This window comes from Acomys minous (genome assembly GCF_964271855.1).
Source record: "Acomys minous genome assembly, chromosome: 5".
Taxonomy (NCBI): domain Eukaryota; kingdom Metazoa; phylum Chordata; class Mammalia; order Rodentia; family Muridae; genus Acomys; species Acomys minous.
This window is the reverse complement of record NC_140494.1, coordinates 8,572,490-8,589,477: the sequence shown is the minus strand read 5'-3', so window position 1 is coordinate 8,589,477 and position 16,988 is coordinate 8,572,490. Positions and strand designations below refer to the sequence as shown.

The window sequence follows — 16,988 nt, the reverse complement described above, 5'->3', positions numbered from 1 at the left end:
CCAGGTGGCCTCAGTGGCTTATATAACTAAAACTGGAGGTTCCTGTTGTTTTGGCAGACTTCCTTTCTAGGAAAATGCTTGAGGCAGGTTGGTGGAACGCCATGGAACTTAGATTTCTGCCTTCGTATTTGCAAGTTGTCTACCCCTGATCTCACATGTATGTGTTTTTTTCTGCTCAAGAAAACAAGCTGTATTTTGCTACTACTGCTTTAATTAAGTAGCAGAAAGTTTCTTAGAAGCTTCCCCACTTTCAACAGACTTTTCCCGTAGTGTATTGGCTGGAATTGGATCTTACAACCATTTTCTAGCTGCAAGAGAGGCAGAAAGTTTTAAATTATATATACTTTTTTCAACACTTGTAGAGGGAGTTGGACTCTCTTGCTAAAAACAAAACAAAACAAAACAAAAAGAAAAACAACATCAAAACTGCGTGTGTGTGTGTGTCTATACCATCATACAATCAGAAGTATTGTTATCTGCTGGGAAATGAAGCTAAAATTGTCATAATCACTTTAGTATCCTTTCTAACCTCATTTCCTGTTTAACATAGGAATGCATGGACCATGTTCTCAAATACTTGACAATCCATTACTGAGTCATTTATCTTGTTGAATTGCTCCATTAGAGCTCTCACTTTATTAGTAATATAACATTAAATGAATATATTCCAGTTGCTGCTATGAGCTCTGAGTCCCAACAACCCCTAAAATACTTTTTTCTTAAGTCCAATAACTTTTCATTCACTTGTCATAAAATATTTTTGTGTCACTCTTCGGGCTCTGGCTTCAGTTCCAGCAAGATGGCTAAATGCACCAAGAAAGTCGGGATCATCGGAAAATACAGGACCCGCTATGGTGCATCCCTCCGGAAAATGGTGAAGAAAATTGAAATCAGCCAGCACGCCAAGTACACTTGCTCCTTCTGTGGCAAGACCAAGATGAAGAGACGAACTATTGGCATCTGGCACTGTGGTTCCTGCATGAAAACAGTGGCTGGTGGGGCCTGGACCTACAACACCACTACTGCCGTCACAGTGAAGTCCGCCATCAGAAGACTGGAGGAACTGAAAGACCAGTAGACGTGCTACCGTTTGAAACTTGCCTAGCCTGCAATAAATGGGTTAATTTACGTAAAAAATTTTTTTGTGTCATCTCAAGAGTCAGTCATATTAATATAAAAATTAATCCTCTAGTCAAATCCAAATGTATTTTTCTCAGTAAGTTTCCTGTCCTCTCCACACTCCAGCCCCAACTTCCGTGAGCTAGACCGATGGCTGCAGAGACCTAGATTGGAAAGACAGAAATGTCTCCTGCTAACTCGTACATACCTCTGCTGTGAGGGACTGGAAAAGAGGAGGAGACCGACGTATCTTTACACGTCATCTGAGGTGAGACAGGAGTCTACTTCCTAGTCCTTCAGAGTGTCATTGTGCTCAGTAGACATGTGTGGAACCGTCATTAAGTCATACCTCGGTGTCCCCAAAGCATTATCAATTCCCTTGGGAGCTAGCTATGCACTCTAAGCAGCCTCCCATTGGGTACCACAGATGGATTCATCCTGTGCAGCAGAGGCCTCATGGAACCATGCAGCTCCCAGATACACCTTTCCCTGACAGTGTGACTCTGACACACACAGGCTCCATCATCCTTATTTCTCTGGAATGCTGTGTAGTTTTCTGTGGCAGATGAAACGAATTCCTCTAGACCAAGTGGCACCAAGTGGCACAGATTTGTTACCTATGGCTCTGGAGGTCAGAAATAGGCCTTGCAAAGCGGAGATGAAGATGTCCATGGAGCTGTTCTCCTTCCATGGGCTCCAGAGGAGACTCTGCTCCTCAGCTCTCCTGTTTTCCAGAGGCACCATAACCATCCTTGCCAGTTGGACTGAGGATGTTCTGAAGAGGTACCTGCGCCCCCTCCCTTTACTATCAGATTGTGGAGATGATGGGCTCCAAGGAATTGGATTTCCCCCAGCAATCCCATGATGGGGGAAGGAAAATGATGAATCCTGGTACTGCCAGTTGGGAAACGTGTCTCCAGGAAAGTGAATCACACAGTTCTGATAACTTGTCAGATCATCTTGCAGAAGATGCTGGAACTGGGGATGATGGCTGGAGTAGCACCTTGACCAGAACTGATCTGTCATATGTACATCTTGTCTTTTATTTAAAACTAAACCTCATATCAGAATCCTGGAGAAGGACTTAGGGGAGTCACTGGATCTCACTGGTCCTCTTCCCTGTGTGTCCACATAGAATAAATCTCCCTTTACCCTGCTTTCTGCCATCACTCCCTTCTTTCACTGGCACCCTGAGGAAGGCCAACAGAGTCTACAGTGTTTAGTCACAGCATCCCTTGGCTTGGGGTCACATTCCTCCAGGGATGCTGCCGCTCTGTGAACCTGCTCATTGCTCTCTCTGGCTGTGGATCATTCTCTACTTCCATTCCAGCGTCATACTCAGCATCCACATAGGACTCACCAGAAAGCCTGCAGTCAAGACAGCCAGGAATGAAGTGTTCTGATCCTTAAAAAAAGTCCCCTTAAAATATAGACTCTAAAGTTATGAGACTGAAGTGCTACCTAGTGCACAAATGAGGCACCTTTAAGTTATAATAGGTTCCTGTAGGGTTAATTTTTTCCATTTTGAGAAGGAAGTGAGTTTTTCAGATGTGTGTAACATTTCCTTCCTATGAAATGGAATTTCTGTCCTGATCCCTGACACTCTCTTATATCAACCTAATGTCCAGGGGAAAAAAAAACGTAAAAGGAGAGACACTGTCCCACGAAGACACAGGGCCTTGATGGCATTGCAGTCTTCATGGTTTTTATTATCTATATTTAATTCAACTCTTAGTCCTTTTTTAAAAAATAAACTTTCAAAACTGTTAGAGACAAATTCATCAGTTAGTACGTTTTAAAAAAATCTCTCAGACCTACGTAAATAAGAACACTAAATGACTCTAGGGCAATTTGCAGCTCTTATTTGACACCTTAATTTGTTTGAGATGAACTCTGTTCTTGTGGCGTCCTCCCTATCTCAGGGGAGAGGTGATGCACTTGGGTTTCCATGGCCACATTAGAACACTGTCCCTGTGAGACTCGGATGCTGGTTTTCTATGTGGATGGCTATAACTGAAGCGCAGGGATTACTTAAGCTAACAAGTGCGGATTCAGCCTAATAGGAATGTAAACAGAACTTGCATTCGTTGTTTTGCTAATGGGTCTTTCCTGGTACATTCATCAGCTTCCATTCCACCCCCTGCCTTAATAACCACACTGCATTATTTTATGACCTCTCCTCTGAGTGTAAATAGAATAAGGGAGTCATCATGGCCTCCGTTACATAGAGTCGCATGGAATGAAGGATTTGCTGGAGTCCACGTTTTTCCTACCACTGTGCAGATAGATCATCCAGCTACATAGGCGGTACTCCCCCCGCCCCCCTTTCTCAGCCAGATATTTTTCTTGGTTTACTCTCAGTTTCCTTTTATGCTATAAATGCCACGTTCGTTCACATGTGTGTGCATGCATGTGAGTGAGTATGCCCATTTGTGTGCACTTGTATATGTTCTGAACTGGTAAGCCAGCATCCTTTGAAAAGTGAATCCTTTTGATATCAGCATAAGACAACAGGCAAAGAGGCGAGAAGAGCTCATCTCCTTGCAGGGCTTTGTAGCCAAGGTGAGAACTAACATCCTTTACTTTGATTTGGGCGATAATTTATGTAATCATACATAGATATTTACTCTGAAGCACAGCACAATTTTATCTATTAGGCAACTCTGTGTGTGTGTGTGTGTGTGTGTGTGTGTGTGTGTGTATGTGTGCATGCGCACAGGTGTGCTAGGCCTATTCATAATAGAATACCATGTGGTTCTCCTCTTTCCTGGGGGGCTCTTTGCCACCAGCCCACTGAGGCAAGAGGAGCAGAAGACGAGACACAGGGTCTGAAAGGACATAAGCATGACAGAGGCCGAACACTCCAGGAACCACTTCAGGAGCTAGTTCAACTTTAATCAGGGAGAACAAAGGCTATAGAGCCCTTGGGGAGTGGGTGAGGGGCTCCCAGGATAAGCATTCATAATTGGTTGGAACAGGGCACTTTAAGGATGCGTGCTTTGCATTTGGCATCACGCTCCTATCATATGAACGGGAACACAGTACCTAACTATCTATAGGCGCAAGGAGAGGAGAGCTGGCAGGGAGCCATGTCAAGGGACATATATCAAATGTGGTTGAGGGCATCTATAAACTCTGAGAGTGGCAATCAGGACCAGGAGGACCGCAACCTCAAACAGCAGGGTTCTTTCAACAATTCCACAGACTAAGAGACTTAGTCTACAAAAATCTATTTTACCTTGATTCTTAAGGCTGGGAGACCAAGAACAAGGTACCAGTAAGACTGTGTCACCTTTTTGAGTGTTAGAAGCGGTCTTCATCCTTCATCTCCTGTAGTCTTCCCTCCATGTGTCTGGGTCCCTAGTCTCTTATGATGACAGTCAGATTGAATCAAAGCCCATTTCGGTGACTTCGCTTTAGCTTGATTATGTTTTTAAAGGCCCAGGCTCTAATTGCTATCACATTCAGAAGTTGCTGTGGTTTGACTGGGAATACCCCCATAGGCTCAGATACTTAAACACTTGTTCCGGTTGCGTCGCTGGTGTTGCTTATTTGGGGAGGTTTAGGAGGTAAGGCCTTGTTGTAGGAAGTACATTACTAGAAAGGGGCTCTGATAATTTAAAGACTCATAGCACTCCCATTTCATGCTCTCTGCTTCATGCTCATGGCTCAAGGCATGAGTTCGCCACTTCCTGTCCCTGCTCTCATGTCTGCCACTTGTTTCTATGCCTCCCGCCATGATGAGCTCTAGTCCCTCTGTCATTGTAAGTCAAAAGAAGCTGCTGCTTCCCTAAGTTGCTTTTGGCCGTGGTGTTTTATGATGCATAGTTATAAGTAACTAATACTAAGGTGCTGGGGGTTGGGTCTCTACCATGAATTCTGGGGTAGACATAGTTCAGCCCATAACCATGGAGATAGTACTTGTTTATCAATGTGCTCAAAGGTTTGAGATAGTTTTGGAGGGAAAGGTGAATTGCATGTACTCCACAACACGGCCAGGTGGTCAGACAGTGCACCATGCCTATGGCCGTCGTCTTCTCATAAATAAAGGTAATTTTCAAAGAGGTCAATTCAGTCTTGTCAGACAATACAAGGGAGGTAAACATGCAGAGTTTTAGAAGGTAAGCGTTTTGAGACTCTTAGCTGATGAGATTCCTCAGCAGGTAAGAGCACTTGCTGCTTCTGCAAATGGCCAAGGTAGAGGTTGGAGGGAATACACCGTGGCTTACAGTCATCTGTGCCTCCAGTCCTAGGGGGATCTGTCACCATCTTCTAGCCTCTAAGCACATCAGTCATACACATGGTACACACACACACACACACACACACACACACACACACACACACACACACACACGAAAAACATTTATATACATGAAAATCAAAATAAATAAATCTTTTAAAAGAGTGTTGAGATTTATGGTTCTGCTTTTAATGAATTTTCACTAATTATATCTGACAATATTATATGGAGAATTCTAGAAGCAAGAAATTATTATGTTGTAAACTACGTGTTTGAGTAAGGTGATGAGGTCTATCCCAGTCTCTCCCCACCCTGCCTGGGTTTCAGCAGTCCTTTGTTTAGAATATTCACGCTGTATGTGATTCAGACTCACCACTTAGTGGCTACTGAAAGAAAAAAAAATCATATACTAAAGTCGCTACATTACAATTGTGTGTGTGCGTGCATGTGTGTGTGTGTGTGTTCTCTGTGTGTATGTGTGTTAATTGTAAGACATTAAATGAGATTTGTGCTACCTTTTTTTTGATTGCCAAATCTCAAACTGCAAAAGTTATGATCATGCACTTGACAAATAGCTTAGATGAAAAAAAAAGCATTAAATATAGGCTTAGATTATTAGTGGTTTCAAGCAGCTTTGGGGCGGGGGCATGCTCTGAACATAACCTTCATGGGGACCATTTGTACTTCCTTAAATGTAGCGTGTCAAGAGCAGCAGCTCTGACTGGTAGCTGTCCAGGAAGCAATGCAGAGGAAAGGAAAAGAGAGAGCTGACTTCGAGTGAGGTGGCTCTAGTCCATGATAGTATTTTTAATCACAGGGGCAGGGGGCTCACCGTGATGGCTCTGGGAGGCAGGCAGTATCCTTGAACATTAGCACTGTGCTCTCTGTGAGTTGAAGTTCCTGGGAAAACCACACCTCATGCCAAACCCTCTGCAAGGCCAATTAAGTGGTTAAAACTTCAGGGATGTGGAAGGAGTGGATTGTTGAATGTCCAGAGCCAAATTATCTAGAACCGTCCTTAGCCCCCTAACCAGTCACTTGCTGCTCTCCTCTGTATGTGTGCTAACATCTTTGTGAGCATTAGATAAATATTCTGGAATATAAAAAATACACCCTTCATTTGTACCAACCAAAAGGCTTAGGATGCCATCAAATTGCCTCTGAGGTCTGTAGTTCACATTTCCTCACTTTTCTGTGACTGGTCTATTTGATGTTTCTACCAATATATTTAAAAAATCATCTAGATTTATGAATTTCTTTTTTATTTATTTTTATTAATTAAACATTTTTATTGATTTATGAATTTCTTTGTTCTATTGCTACAAAACTTTCTAAGGAAAAAAATAAGGAAAAAAAAAACTTCCAAAGAAGCGTTAGCATGTTGGAACATGGGGTTTGGGTAACCTAAATCTGTGTTCCTGGACCATGGCACTCATAGTTGCCTCCAGGACAAACACTTTCTATGCCTTCTGAGCTGAGGTCTGTGTTTTTTCATTGACAGCAGCATGACGAGAACAGATGTGAACAACCAGCGTAAAGCTGTTTCAGAACAAAACAGTGAAACAAACAATGAAGAATGGATGCATCATATCTCTGGGCTACCAAAAGCCATCCCAAATTCACCGATTTAACCATTGCTTCTCCCCATCAATTAACTAGCTTCAAAATTATTGGTAATGAATAGTAAGAAATTAAAGTGTTGAAAGACCAGTCTCAGAAACAGTGTTAGCGTCCTCTGGTCTAGACTCAGCCCCCAGTGTCTGCCTAGTGGTTTGATGTGGACATTGAGAGCAGCAGCTTCTCCGGTCATAGCCCTGGGCCTCCTACACAGAAGGGGTTCAGCATGTTTTGGGTGCATTGCCTTGTGGAATTATGCTTCAGTTGCCTATTAGGGAGCAGTGTAAGACTTAGCTTGCTCCTAATCAACAGTAGGAGATTCCAGGCAAGAGCTTGAGTGTCATGTGGAGACACGTTACCCTTCTGTCCTCAACGTCTTCCTCCATCATGTGGCTTAAATGGGCTGCTTCCGGGAAGGGATGAAAAATGATCCCAGGTTTCACCATGTAATTACTTTCACCTCTATGAACTTAACTCATAAAATAGAGGTTCAGCCATAAGTGGCTACACTCGTGGGTTCCCCTGTTCCTAGTTCTAGCTATGCGGGAGCAGAACAGAAGGAGACACTTGTAGCTTTCGAGGGGTCTCACACTAAAGCTAACTATCTATGACAAAGAGGAGACAGGGAGGTCAGAGTTCAAACCTAATCATTGGATTTTCACCTTTTGGAAACCTCTGCATTAATTACATTAATTTTAAATATTAAGTCTCCAAGCACAGGTCTAAGCCTATACTAAACCAGCATAGGTTTTAACTGGAGGGTGGGAGAAAAAGGAAAATGATGAAAAAAAGACCAAAAGCCCCTCACAATTCTGCCATTTAATGGGCTGAGTTATCTCCCCTCCCCCACACAGGCACAGTCATGTGGTGAGCCATTTTTTTCCCCCCTGGGAAAAGATTTTTCTGTTTTTTAAAAAGGGAGTGACAAACACTATTTACAAAAGGGAGAAGAAGAAAAAAAGGCACTTGTGTCCTTACCACAAAATAACAACACCGTAGATCACGCTGTTTGAAGGCTCCGCATCTTATAAACACAACATACCGCATTACTCCGCGTGAGTTATTGTTCCGCTGCAGAGAGCAGCAGGCTCCGAATATATTAATGATTCATGCTTGCCTTGGCAGAACATCATGTATACTAATCACACGAAACCAAGCGTACAAGGGCACTTTAAATGCATTTGTCCAGTTAATAGTTTGACTTAATCTGATATTTCATCGGGTCACCGACCTTTTCATTGTAGGTAATGTACAGCACAAAATGTATGGCTCACACCCTGATGAGTCAAGAGAGAGTGGCTTCCTGGTTACCAGGCAACATGGGCCGCTCGCACCTCACTGCTGCATAATTCTGTCCATACCACACTGTGTTTCTTTCCACTGATGGACTGAAGTGTAGCCCTGTGAGCACGTATATACATGACCACGTGTCTTTGTGTGTATGTGCCTATGTGTGTGCGTGCATGTTCATGTGTGTGCTGGTGCGCATGCTCATGTGTGTGCGTGCATGCGTGTGTCTGCATGTGTGTGTGTGTGACTGTGTTGGGGGAGACGTCACAGACACTAAGTAGCTCATTTGTGCTGCTTTTTATAGGCATTGAGCAATACGCTCCCATCATAAACAACTATGCCAGAGTTAATACTCAATAAACAGTGTGGTTTATAAGCAATTAGGGACCCAGATCTCAGAATAAGTCAGTTGAACAGAAGGAGAGCAGCCACCCCACAACAATGCTCAGTGAGAAGTGTGGCTTGTTAAAAGTGTCATAATTCTCATTTAAAAAACAATTAGCAGTTTGGTGAATTTCGGTCTGCCGAGCACGGAGCTTCTTAATCAAATATGAACAAAATCAAAGAGCCACTTCTCAGCTTTCCATAATGGACAACGCCTGCCCAGAAAGCACAGCTGAGAATAAAGAGGTGAACTGATGTTTTTCTCCTGTTTGTTTATCAACCTGGAAATCCATTGATGATATCAAGATGACTTAAAATAAATGGGTTTTGCCAGCAATTCAAAAGAAACCAGGCATTTCCTCTTTCTTTGTATTTCTCAGTAACTTTGAGGGTTGATTAAAAAAAAAACAACTTCTATAGCTCTTTCTTTAAACTTTTGTGTCTTACCTTCTACACACACACACACAGACACACACACAGACACACACACAGACACACACACACACACACACACACACACTCCTTACTTTTAGTGTGCATGCAGCATCAGTGTTTTACCTCCCGATTGCATTTGAGGCAGTGTTCAGCTGTAGGTTTCTTTCCCCCACTGTAACTGGGCCTAATTAAAAATACATCTTTAAATAATGTAAGCTTCCAACACCGTGCCAGTGACAGGAAGCTGGGCAGAGACCAGCGTCCTTCCGTTCTCAGGAGCATAGCACACCAGGCAGGCTGACCCTCAACCACGGTTCTCTTGGAAAAGCACCTCAGAATGAGAGTCTGTAAGTGGAAGTGGAATACAGTCATATTTTAATAGAAAGAGGGCTGGGGGCAGGTGTCCAGTTGCTACAGTGCTTTCTAGCATGCACGAAGCCAGGGTCTGACCCCCAGCACTGCATAAAGCAAACATGATCCTAGCACCCGTGATCCTAGCACTTGCCATTTACCCTTTAACTTTTGCTTCATGTATACTTAAGAAACACACTCACTCAAAACCAAAAGCAAGGTCATCATAGATGCTTCCCTGGACCGTACTAATGAATCCTTTCCAGAATACCAAGGCAACAGCTGCTGAACCTCTGTGGCTAAGCTGGCCAGAGTCATAGACGCCTTTTTCTATAGGCTGGCTTTTATGCCGATCTGAACACAGTATGGGGAGTCATTTGGGAAGATAGAACCTCAGTTGAGACTGAGACTGGCCTGAGGACAAGCCTATGGGCGAGGTTTCTTAATCAGTGAATGGTGTGGGAGGGCCCAGCCCAATGTGGGCTGTGCCATCCCTGGCAGGTGATCCTGGGGTGCATAAGAAAGCAGGCAGGAGCCTACCACAGAGGTCCTCTCAAAGACTCCACCCAGCAGGGGGATGAAGCAGAAGCTGAGTCTCACTGCCAAACTTTGGGCAGAGTGAAGGGAGCCTTATGGAAGAGTGGGGGGATAGAGGAGACAGGAGCTCCATAAGAAGAGCAACTGAGCCAACAAATCTGGGCCCGGGGGCCTGCAGAGACTGATGCACCAAACATGGACCATGCATGGAGAGGACTATACACCCTCCCCCCTGCCCCCCTCCCCCCCCACCCCTTGGATGTATTCGATAAGTAGCTCAGTCCCCATATGGGTCGCCTAATATACGGATCGGGGGCTGTCTCTGACATGGACTCTGTTGCCCTCTGGTTGATTACTTCCTCTTGGAGGAATGGCCTAGCCAAGCCACAGAAGAAGAGGACACAGGCAGTCCTGATGAGACTTGATTGTCTGGGTCAGATGGTAGGGGAAGAGGGATCCCCTTTTTCAGGACTAGGGGAGAGAGATTGGGAGGAAAAGCGAGGGAGGGTGAGACTGGGAGGAGATGAAGGAGGGGGCTACAATCAGGATGTAAAGTGAATGAATTTTTTCAAAATTGTATACACACACACACACACACACACACACACACACACAGGCTGAACAAACCGAAAGTAGAAAATCCATAAGCAGCACTCCTTCGTGCCCTCATCTTCTGTTCCTGTCTCTATGTTCCTGCATTGAGCTCCTGCCCTGACCTCCTTTGGTAATGGACTGTGATGTGGAAATATAAGTGAAACAAATCTTTCCCAGGTGGCATTTTTGGCCATGGCATTTTACTACAGGAATAGAAACTCTTACTAGCTAAGCATAGTGGCACATGCCTTTAATCCTGGCACTCAGGAGGCTGAGCCAGGCAGATCTTTGTGAGTTCAAGGCCAACTGAATCTACATAGAGAGTTCCAGGACAGCCAGCATTACATAGAGTGATCTTGTCTAAACAAACAAACAAACAAACAACCCACAGAACCAAAAACAAACAAACAAACAACAACAGAAGCCCTAATTAAGACATGCTTCCTCTTGACATTCTGTTGCTGCCAGGAAGTTGGATTTAACACAGGACACAGGAGAACTTAGGAGTTAGAACAGGACAGGACTGAATGTAAACTGATACTTACTTAGTAGTCAGGGCCCCTCTTTCATAAAACTGTGAGAGTTATTCACACGAGCTATTCAGTTCTCGTACGTCCTCTGTGTAAACTCCTCTTTCCCCACAGCTAGCGTAGTCGCTGCAGCCTGAAATTCTCATTTGGGGGCAGAACAAGATTTATGGAAGTGAGAGGCATAGTAAATATTGACTGTGGCAACACGGAGGTCAATATTTACCTCAAGGGCCAATAAATCCTGATATCCACCAGAACATAAAGTCAATATTCCGAGGGTGGCGTCAGATGCATCTGGAATGTGCTTGCCAGAAGTAGCCGGAAATATTTCGCTACTGAGACGGAGTTCCTTAAGCTTTGCTCTTAATGTTAATATTTAAAGTGTGGATGTGAGGCTGGTGTGTGTGTGTGTGTGTGTGTGTGTGTGTGTATGTGTGTGTGTGGTGGTGGTGGGGTGCAGCCTCCCTATTTTTTGGTTTTTGAAAAGATCAAGAAATTGCTGTCCACTTCAAACATATCTGCCTGTAAACTTTTATTTTGGAAAACATATTTTGCTTTTCTTTAACTCCTCATCTTTCCCCATGCAACTAACAAAAGGGAAAAGTGTTAACAGCCCTTCAGCCTGGTCAGTTACTGCACACAGGGCAAGTAGGAGGGAGAAGCAGATTCACTGAATTTTTTGGAACCCAGGCTACCAAAGCCTGTTTCACTCTCACAAATAGTGATGCATTTACTCATTCATTTCCCACCCACTTCCTTTAAGTATGGTGACATTCCTCTGATTAATTGTTAAGCAACTGGATAAGAGAGAGAGAGAGAGAGAGAGAGAGAGAGAGAGAGAGAGAGAGAGAGGGAGAGAGGGAGGGAGAGAGGAGAATCCTTCCCCTGGCCCATGCACTTTTTGTGTATGAATTGAATAGCGGTTGCTCCTTTTGAGATGAGGCCTGTCTATGCACATACGGACTGACAGGGACGTGGGGGAAGGGGACACTGACAGGGACGTGGGGGAAGGGGACACTTGAGTTCTGAAGCGGCAGCAAGTGCTGCTCCTGCCCAGCTCTACTGACAGCTGCCTCTGCTGCAGCAGGCAAGCAGGTCCTCGTTATCTGGCTGAGGTGTTCAGAATGTTTTGAAACTCTTCAGGAACAGTGGCTGTGCTTCGGTTGCCCTGCGTCCAACACTTGAGCATGACCAGGAGGGCACAGCAAAGCAAACACAGCTCTGAAGATATTCACACTCAACAGAGACCACTGGAACCCCCTTTGTCTTCTGAGGACAGGCTGCAGCTGACGTGGCCTTGCTTGGTCTGTAGTACTGGGAAGGACAGTGGCACATGTTAGGCAAGGGCTCTGTCACCCTGCCACCTCCCTCACTGCAGCTGTGAATGGAGAAGAAAGAAAGGGAGTTCCTTACCTGCCTTACCCACTGGTCCCTTCCAGGAGATTGGGGACCGAGCATCCAGCAGAAGGAAGGGTTCAGGGATGGTTCTTCTGGAAGTGCCAAAATGGATTTTTCTCAGAGCTGCAAATACGGTTATCACAAGGATTACATGTCAGGCCGTTGGTTGTTGTGCTTTGGTTTCTCTGATTGAGGGTGGAGGGCAAGTGGATAAGTAACTGGCACAGAGTGGGAAGGTGAGGTGGGAAGCTAGGACTCAAGCCTAGGCCACTTGCTGGTTACATTCCTGCCTGGGTCCCCAGTTGGCTCTCAATTTTCAGTGTTTCCTTTCTTCCTTAATCTCTGTGCTTAACTGTGCTGGTGAAGACAGTCAGTTAGGTAGCTTTTTTCTTGGTTTTTGTTCACTTCAAATGTAAGGTCAACCCAAGACCTGTCTTAGGAGCTTGGAGTTCTTTGGGAGGGAGGCAAAAGCTACATGGAGAACTCCAGAGTTGAGCTAGTTAGCTCCTGACATCCAATAATGAGATTTTCTTGTATGTTGTACTTGGTGGCGCTTGGTGGCACAATGGCTCAACAACGTAAATAGAAAAAAAAGAATGTGTCAGCAAGAGTAGCTCAAGATACAAAAGAAACTTCATATTCAGTCAGATACCCTCTCAATCTTTATTTCTCCTGAGTAGTATTTATTTACCTTCTAATTGGGAGCCCCCACTGCATGGTCTTGCAGTCACGTGTGCATTCACTTCTCTCCACTCTTGGCTGTGGATATGGTGTGGTTAGCTCCTCTCCCTGAGACTGCCCTGAGTTGTGGATGTGGTTGGTGTGACCCAGCCTCTCTCTGTGGGTGGTGTGATCAGCTGTTTCAGGCTCCCCTCTCTGTGGCTTCTCTCCAGCAATGGATTGTAACCTGGAATGATCAGTCTAATAAGCCCTCCCTTCCATACGTTGCTTTTTGTGAGAGAATTTTATCATGGCAATAGAGATGAAACTGCAACAGCATCTCTACGTGTCTTTTACACCTACCCTTAATTTTTAATTTTAACAATTTAGAATTAGTGTTGTGAGGGTGGGCACATGTGTCATAGCGTCAATGTGGAGCTCAGGGGACAACTGTAGGCTTTGACCTTTTCCAAACCCACTTTATTTGAGGTTCTTTAATGCTTATACCTCCCTTCCAACCCACCTACCCTAGAGAGGAGAGCAAAGAGGTTAGTGAGAGCAGGAGAAACAGACCTTTTTGGACTCAGTTCCTGGGAGCAATTCCCAGGATTTCAGCAGACCAGCAATTCAACCAAAGTTGCTGCTACAACCTGGAACAGCAGCCGGAACCTGGAGTCCCACAGCATCCTTTGGAGTGGTTTTCTCTAGGACCATCTCGAAGTGGAGCAATGAACAGCCGAAGAATACCAAGACCCAAAAGCCCTGCCTCCTGTTTCGGGCCTAGATAGATAGATAGATAGATAGATAGATAGATAGATAGATACATAGATACATAGATACATAGATAGATACATAGATAGATATAGATAGATAGATACATAAAGATGTAGATATATTCTCTCAGAGTCTGTACTAAGATGTGTTTCAGCTGGCAAAAACCAAGCCCCCACACGAGGTGGTTCGTCTTCTAGTGGATAAACATCACCTGTTCCCCATTCCACACTTGGGGTAAAAAAAAAACATGTTTACATCCTCTACAGACAACTTTGTGGAGATGGTTCTCTCCTACCTTTGCCTAGCTTTCAGGAAGTGGCCTCAGGTCATCAGTCTTGTGCAAAAGCACCTTTACCCACTAAACTGCCTTACCAGCCCTATTTTTTAATCTATAAATATTTGGACATTTCTTAGAAAGCAGCCCTTTGAACTTTGGAAGCTTTGACATCAGTGGACCTAAACCATGCTTTCCCGGGAGCCTATTCTCCCAGCTACCTTTTGAACAATCTTATTCTGAAAAAAATGTCACTTCAGGAAAGAGACACTGACATTTCTGACCAAGACACCTTTAATAATTTATGTGCAAATATTCCAATATTGTTAAACTCAAAAAGCAGAAAATTTCATGATAGGCCTATAACTAACTCCTCAATGAGATGAATCATTTATTATTTATTTCATTATTTTGAGAGAATAAAAGGGCCCAATGTCACAGCATGAATATATGCATATTTAATATTTTTATTGCCCATGCATTAGAGATGCTATTTACTCTGAAGAAACACTGGATAGTGTAAGAGCTGATGGCTGATTTTTTTTTAAAGGAACTTTCTCCTTGAGTTACAAAGAAGACAAATGCTGCAAGCTGTTGAAAACTGGGAAGGTGTCAAGTGAGGGGTTCGCAGTGTGCTTATCTTCATTGAGTTGCTGAGAACAGACTCCTTGTAAGTCTTATGGGTCATATCCCATAATCTAGAGGTTAGGAATTTGGTACTGACAATATAGTCACCATGAGATAATGATGGAGAAAATTATATCTGCTGGCTACATACAGCTGAACACAGTAGAAAAGTCACTTCATCAACACTTGGTTCTGTCTTTCAGTTAATCAGCTCTGTAGTTTACATTGCTATGAAGAGAAAGAATTAGTGTAGTGTGTTTACACCCCTAGATAAGATGAAGGCTTTATGCTGTTATTATTGTGCTTGACCGTAAGGGTGCAAGACTCCAGTGGTTGCCATGGTCCTGGGTACTGATGCAATAGTGGACCATACTGGTACACATCATTAAGAAGACAAAATGATGAGACCAACAATGAAGGTGTTGTATAAACTACAATGCATAAGGCAATATAGGAGAGACAGGACTCCCCAGTAGCTGTTTGTGATTAAAGCTGGTACGCACATTGGCTTCCTAAGGTCTAGTAATGTCACTGGGGATACGGAGCAGCAGGAACAGCTATTGGGAGGAGTCATCAATGGCAGGAGATGTGGTAGCTGAAGATGGTAAGGGTCAGAAGCCTCAACATTGGACTCTTCTAGCTGTCATGTGTCTTTGGGGAGTTTCTATTGATGATCTACACATCTCACTGTATTGCTCTGCCAACTCTGTGTTCTTTCTGTGGCTTCAGCCTACCAGAAAGGTCACAAGACCAATGCCCCTTTCCAATGCCCACTTTTCACTCCCATAAACAAAATCAGGGCTGTGTATAGTGGTGTACCCCTTATGTTCCAGCACTTGGGAGGTAGAGGCAAGTGGACCTGTGTGAGTTTGAGACCACCTGGTCTACATAGCAAGTTCCAGGATATACGGTACTATGTAGAAAAACCCCATCTCAACTCAAAACAACCCCCCAAATTAGCATTTCTACTCTTTTTTTCAGTTTACCAAATTCTGCTTTTGTCCTGGGGACCCTAACCTTGTCCTTGTGCCAATGGTGTTATGAAAGCACTCATGTGTTTGTTTATTAACCACAACCTGGTGCTAGCTTTCAGAGTCATTTTACTATTTTTATTTAAAAATATAAACTCCTCCATTTATATTTGTAGGCTGGGGTGTCAGAGACAGCAGTGCCTCTCTTGGTCTTTCAGTTTCTCCTTTGCTCATGGCAGACTAGACAGTGGTGGCAGAAGTGCTGCCCGAGACCCACCAGCAGGAAACTCAGTGACAAATGTCCACAGTCCATCTCTCCATCTTGGATGTGACACAGAATTTGTTGTACTGGCTGATTTCAAATTTCTAAACTATTTATGGAAGTAGATACCATAGCTGGTCCCGTCTTTACTGATCATGCCAACCTTCTCAGAGCACTTAGGCTTGTCGCTGTGACCTAGGACTGAGCCTGGAGAGGAGTCTGCTCAGCGTTTTTGATTCATCCCATTTCCTACCTGTTAGTAAACGGAGTCAGAAATCTATTGCAAACAATGGGCTTCCCCTTACTCCTCATATTTAAGTAGTTGCTTGATGTTTATGTCTGATATAATATTGACACATCTATATATTGATTATACATTGATACACTAGAACTATTCTATCTATATGATATGGGAATATTTATAGTATAATATATAATATAATATAAGCATAGAGCTGTTATAATTGTTGCTATAAGGTCCTTCTTATTTTTAAGAAGATTAAATCAAACACCTTGGATGAAGCTATTAACAGAAGGCTTGGTATACTAAATATCCAATAGGCGTTTGTTATTTATATCACATTCTTATGTGTTTTACCACTATCAGGGTTGGCCACAGTCATGACCTCTGCTTTGCAGTCTCCACGTGAACTAAGAGAGGATGGGCTATGGAAAGAACTGATCTCAACCTCGGTTAGCTCCCTAGGTTCCCAACCTGACTTTATTGCTAACCTCATTAGCACCATGATCTTGAGAAAGCCATACACCCTCAGCACTGTGCCTCAGTTTCCCAATCTGTATGCTCTGAGAGTGAGTAACGGATCTACAGAGCACCTGGAAGATTAGTGGGGTGATTCACATTAAGCACTTTTGATAAAGTAACTGTCCCCTGCAAGTACTCACTCTAGTTTAGATTGTGTCA

General features: G+C 43.8%; 1 protein-coding gene across 1 annotated transcript; it reads left to right on the top strand.

The window, feature by feature from the left end:
* The first annotated feature begins 797 nt into the window (after positions 1-797).
* LOC311597759 (large ribosomal subunit protein eL43-like) lies at positions 798-1,131 on the top strand. Its single transcript, XM_084782124.1, has one exon. The coding sequence runs from the start codon at positions 800-802 to the stop codon at positions 1,076-1,078; it is 279 nt and encodes a 92-aa protein (XP_084638250.1). The 5' UTR covers positions 798-799; the 3' UTR covers positions 1,079-1,131.
* The last annotated feature ends 15,857 nt before the right edge of the window (positions 1,132-16,988 follow it).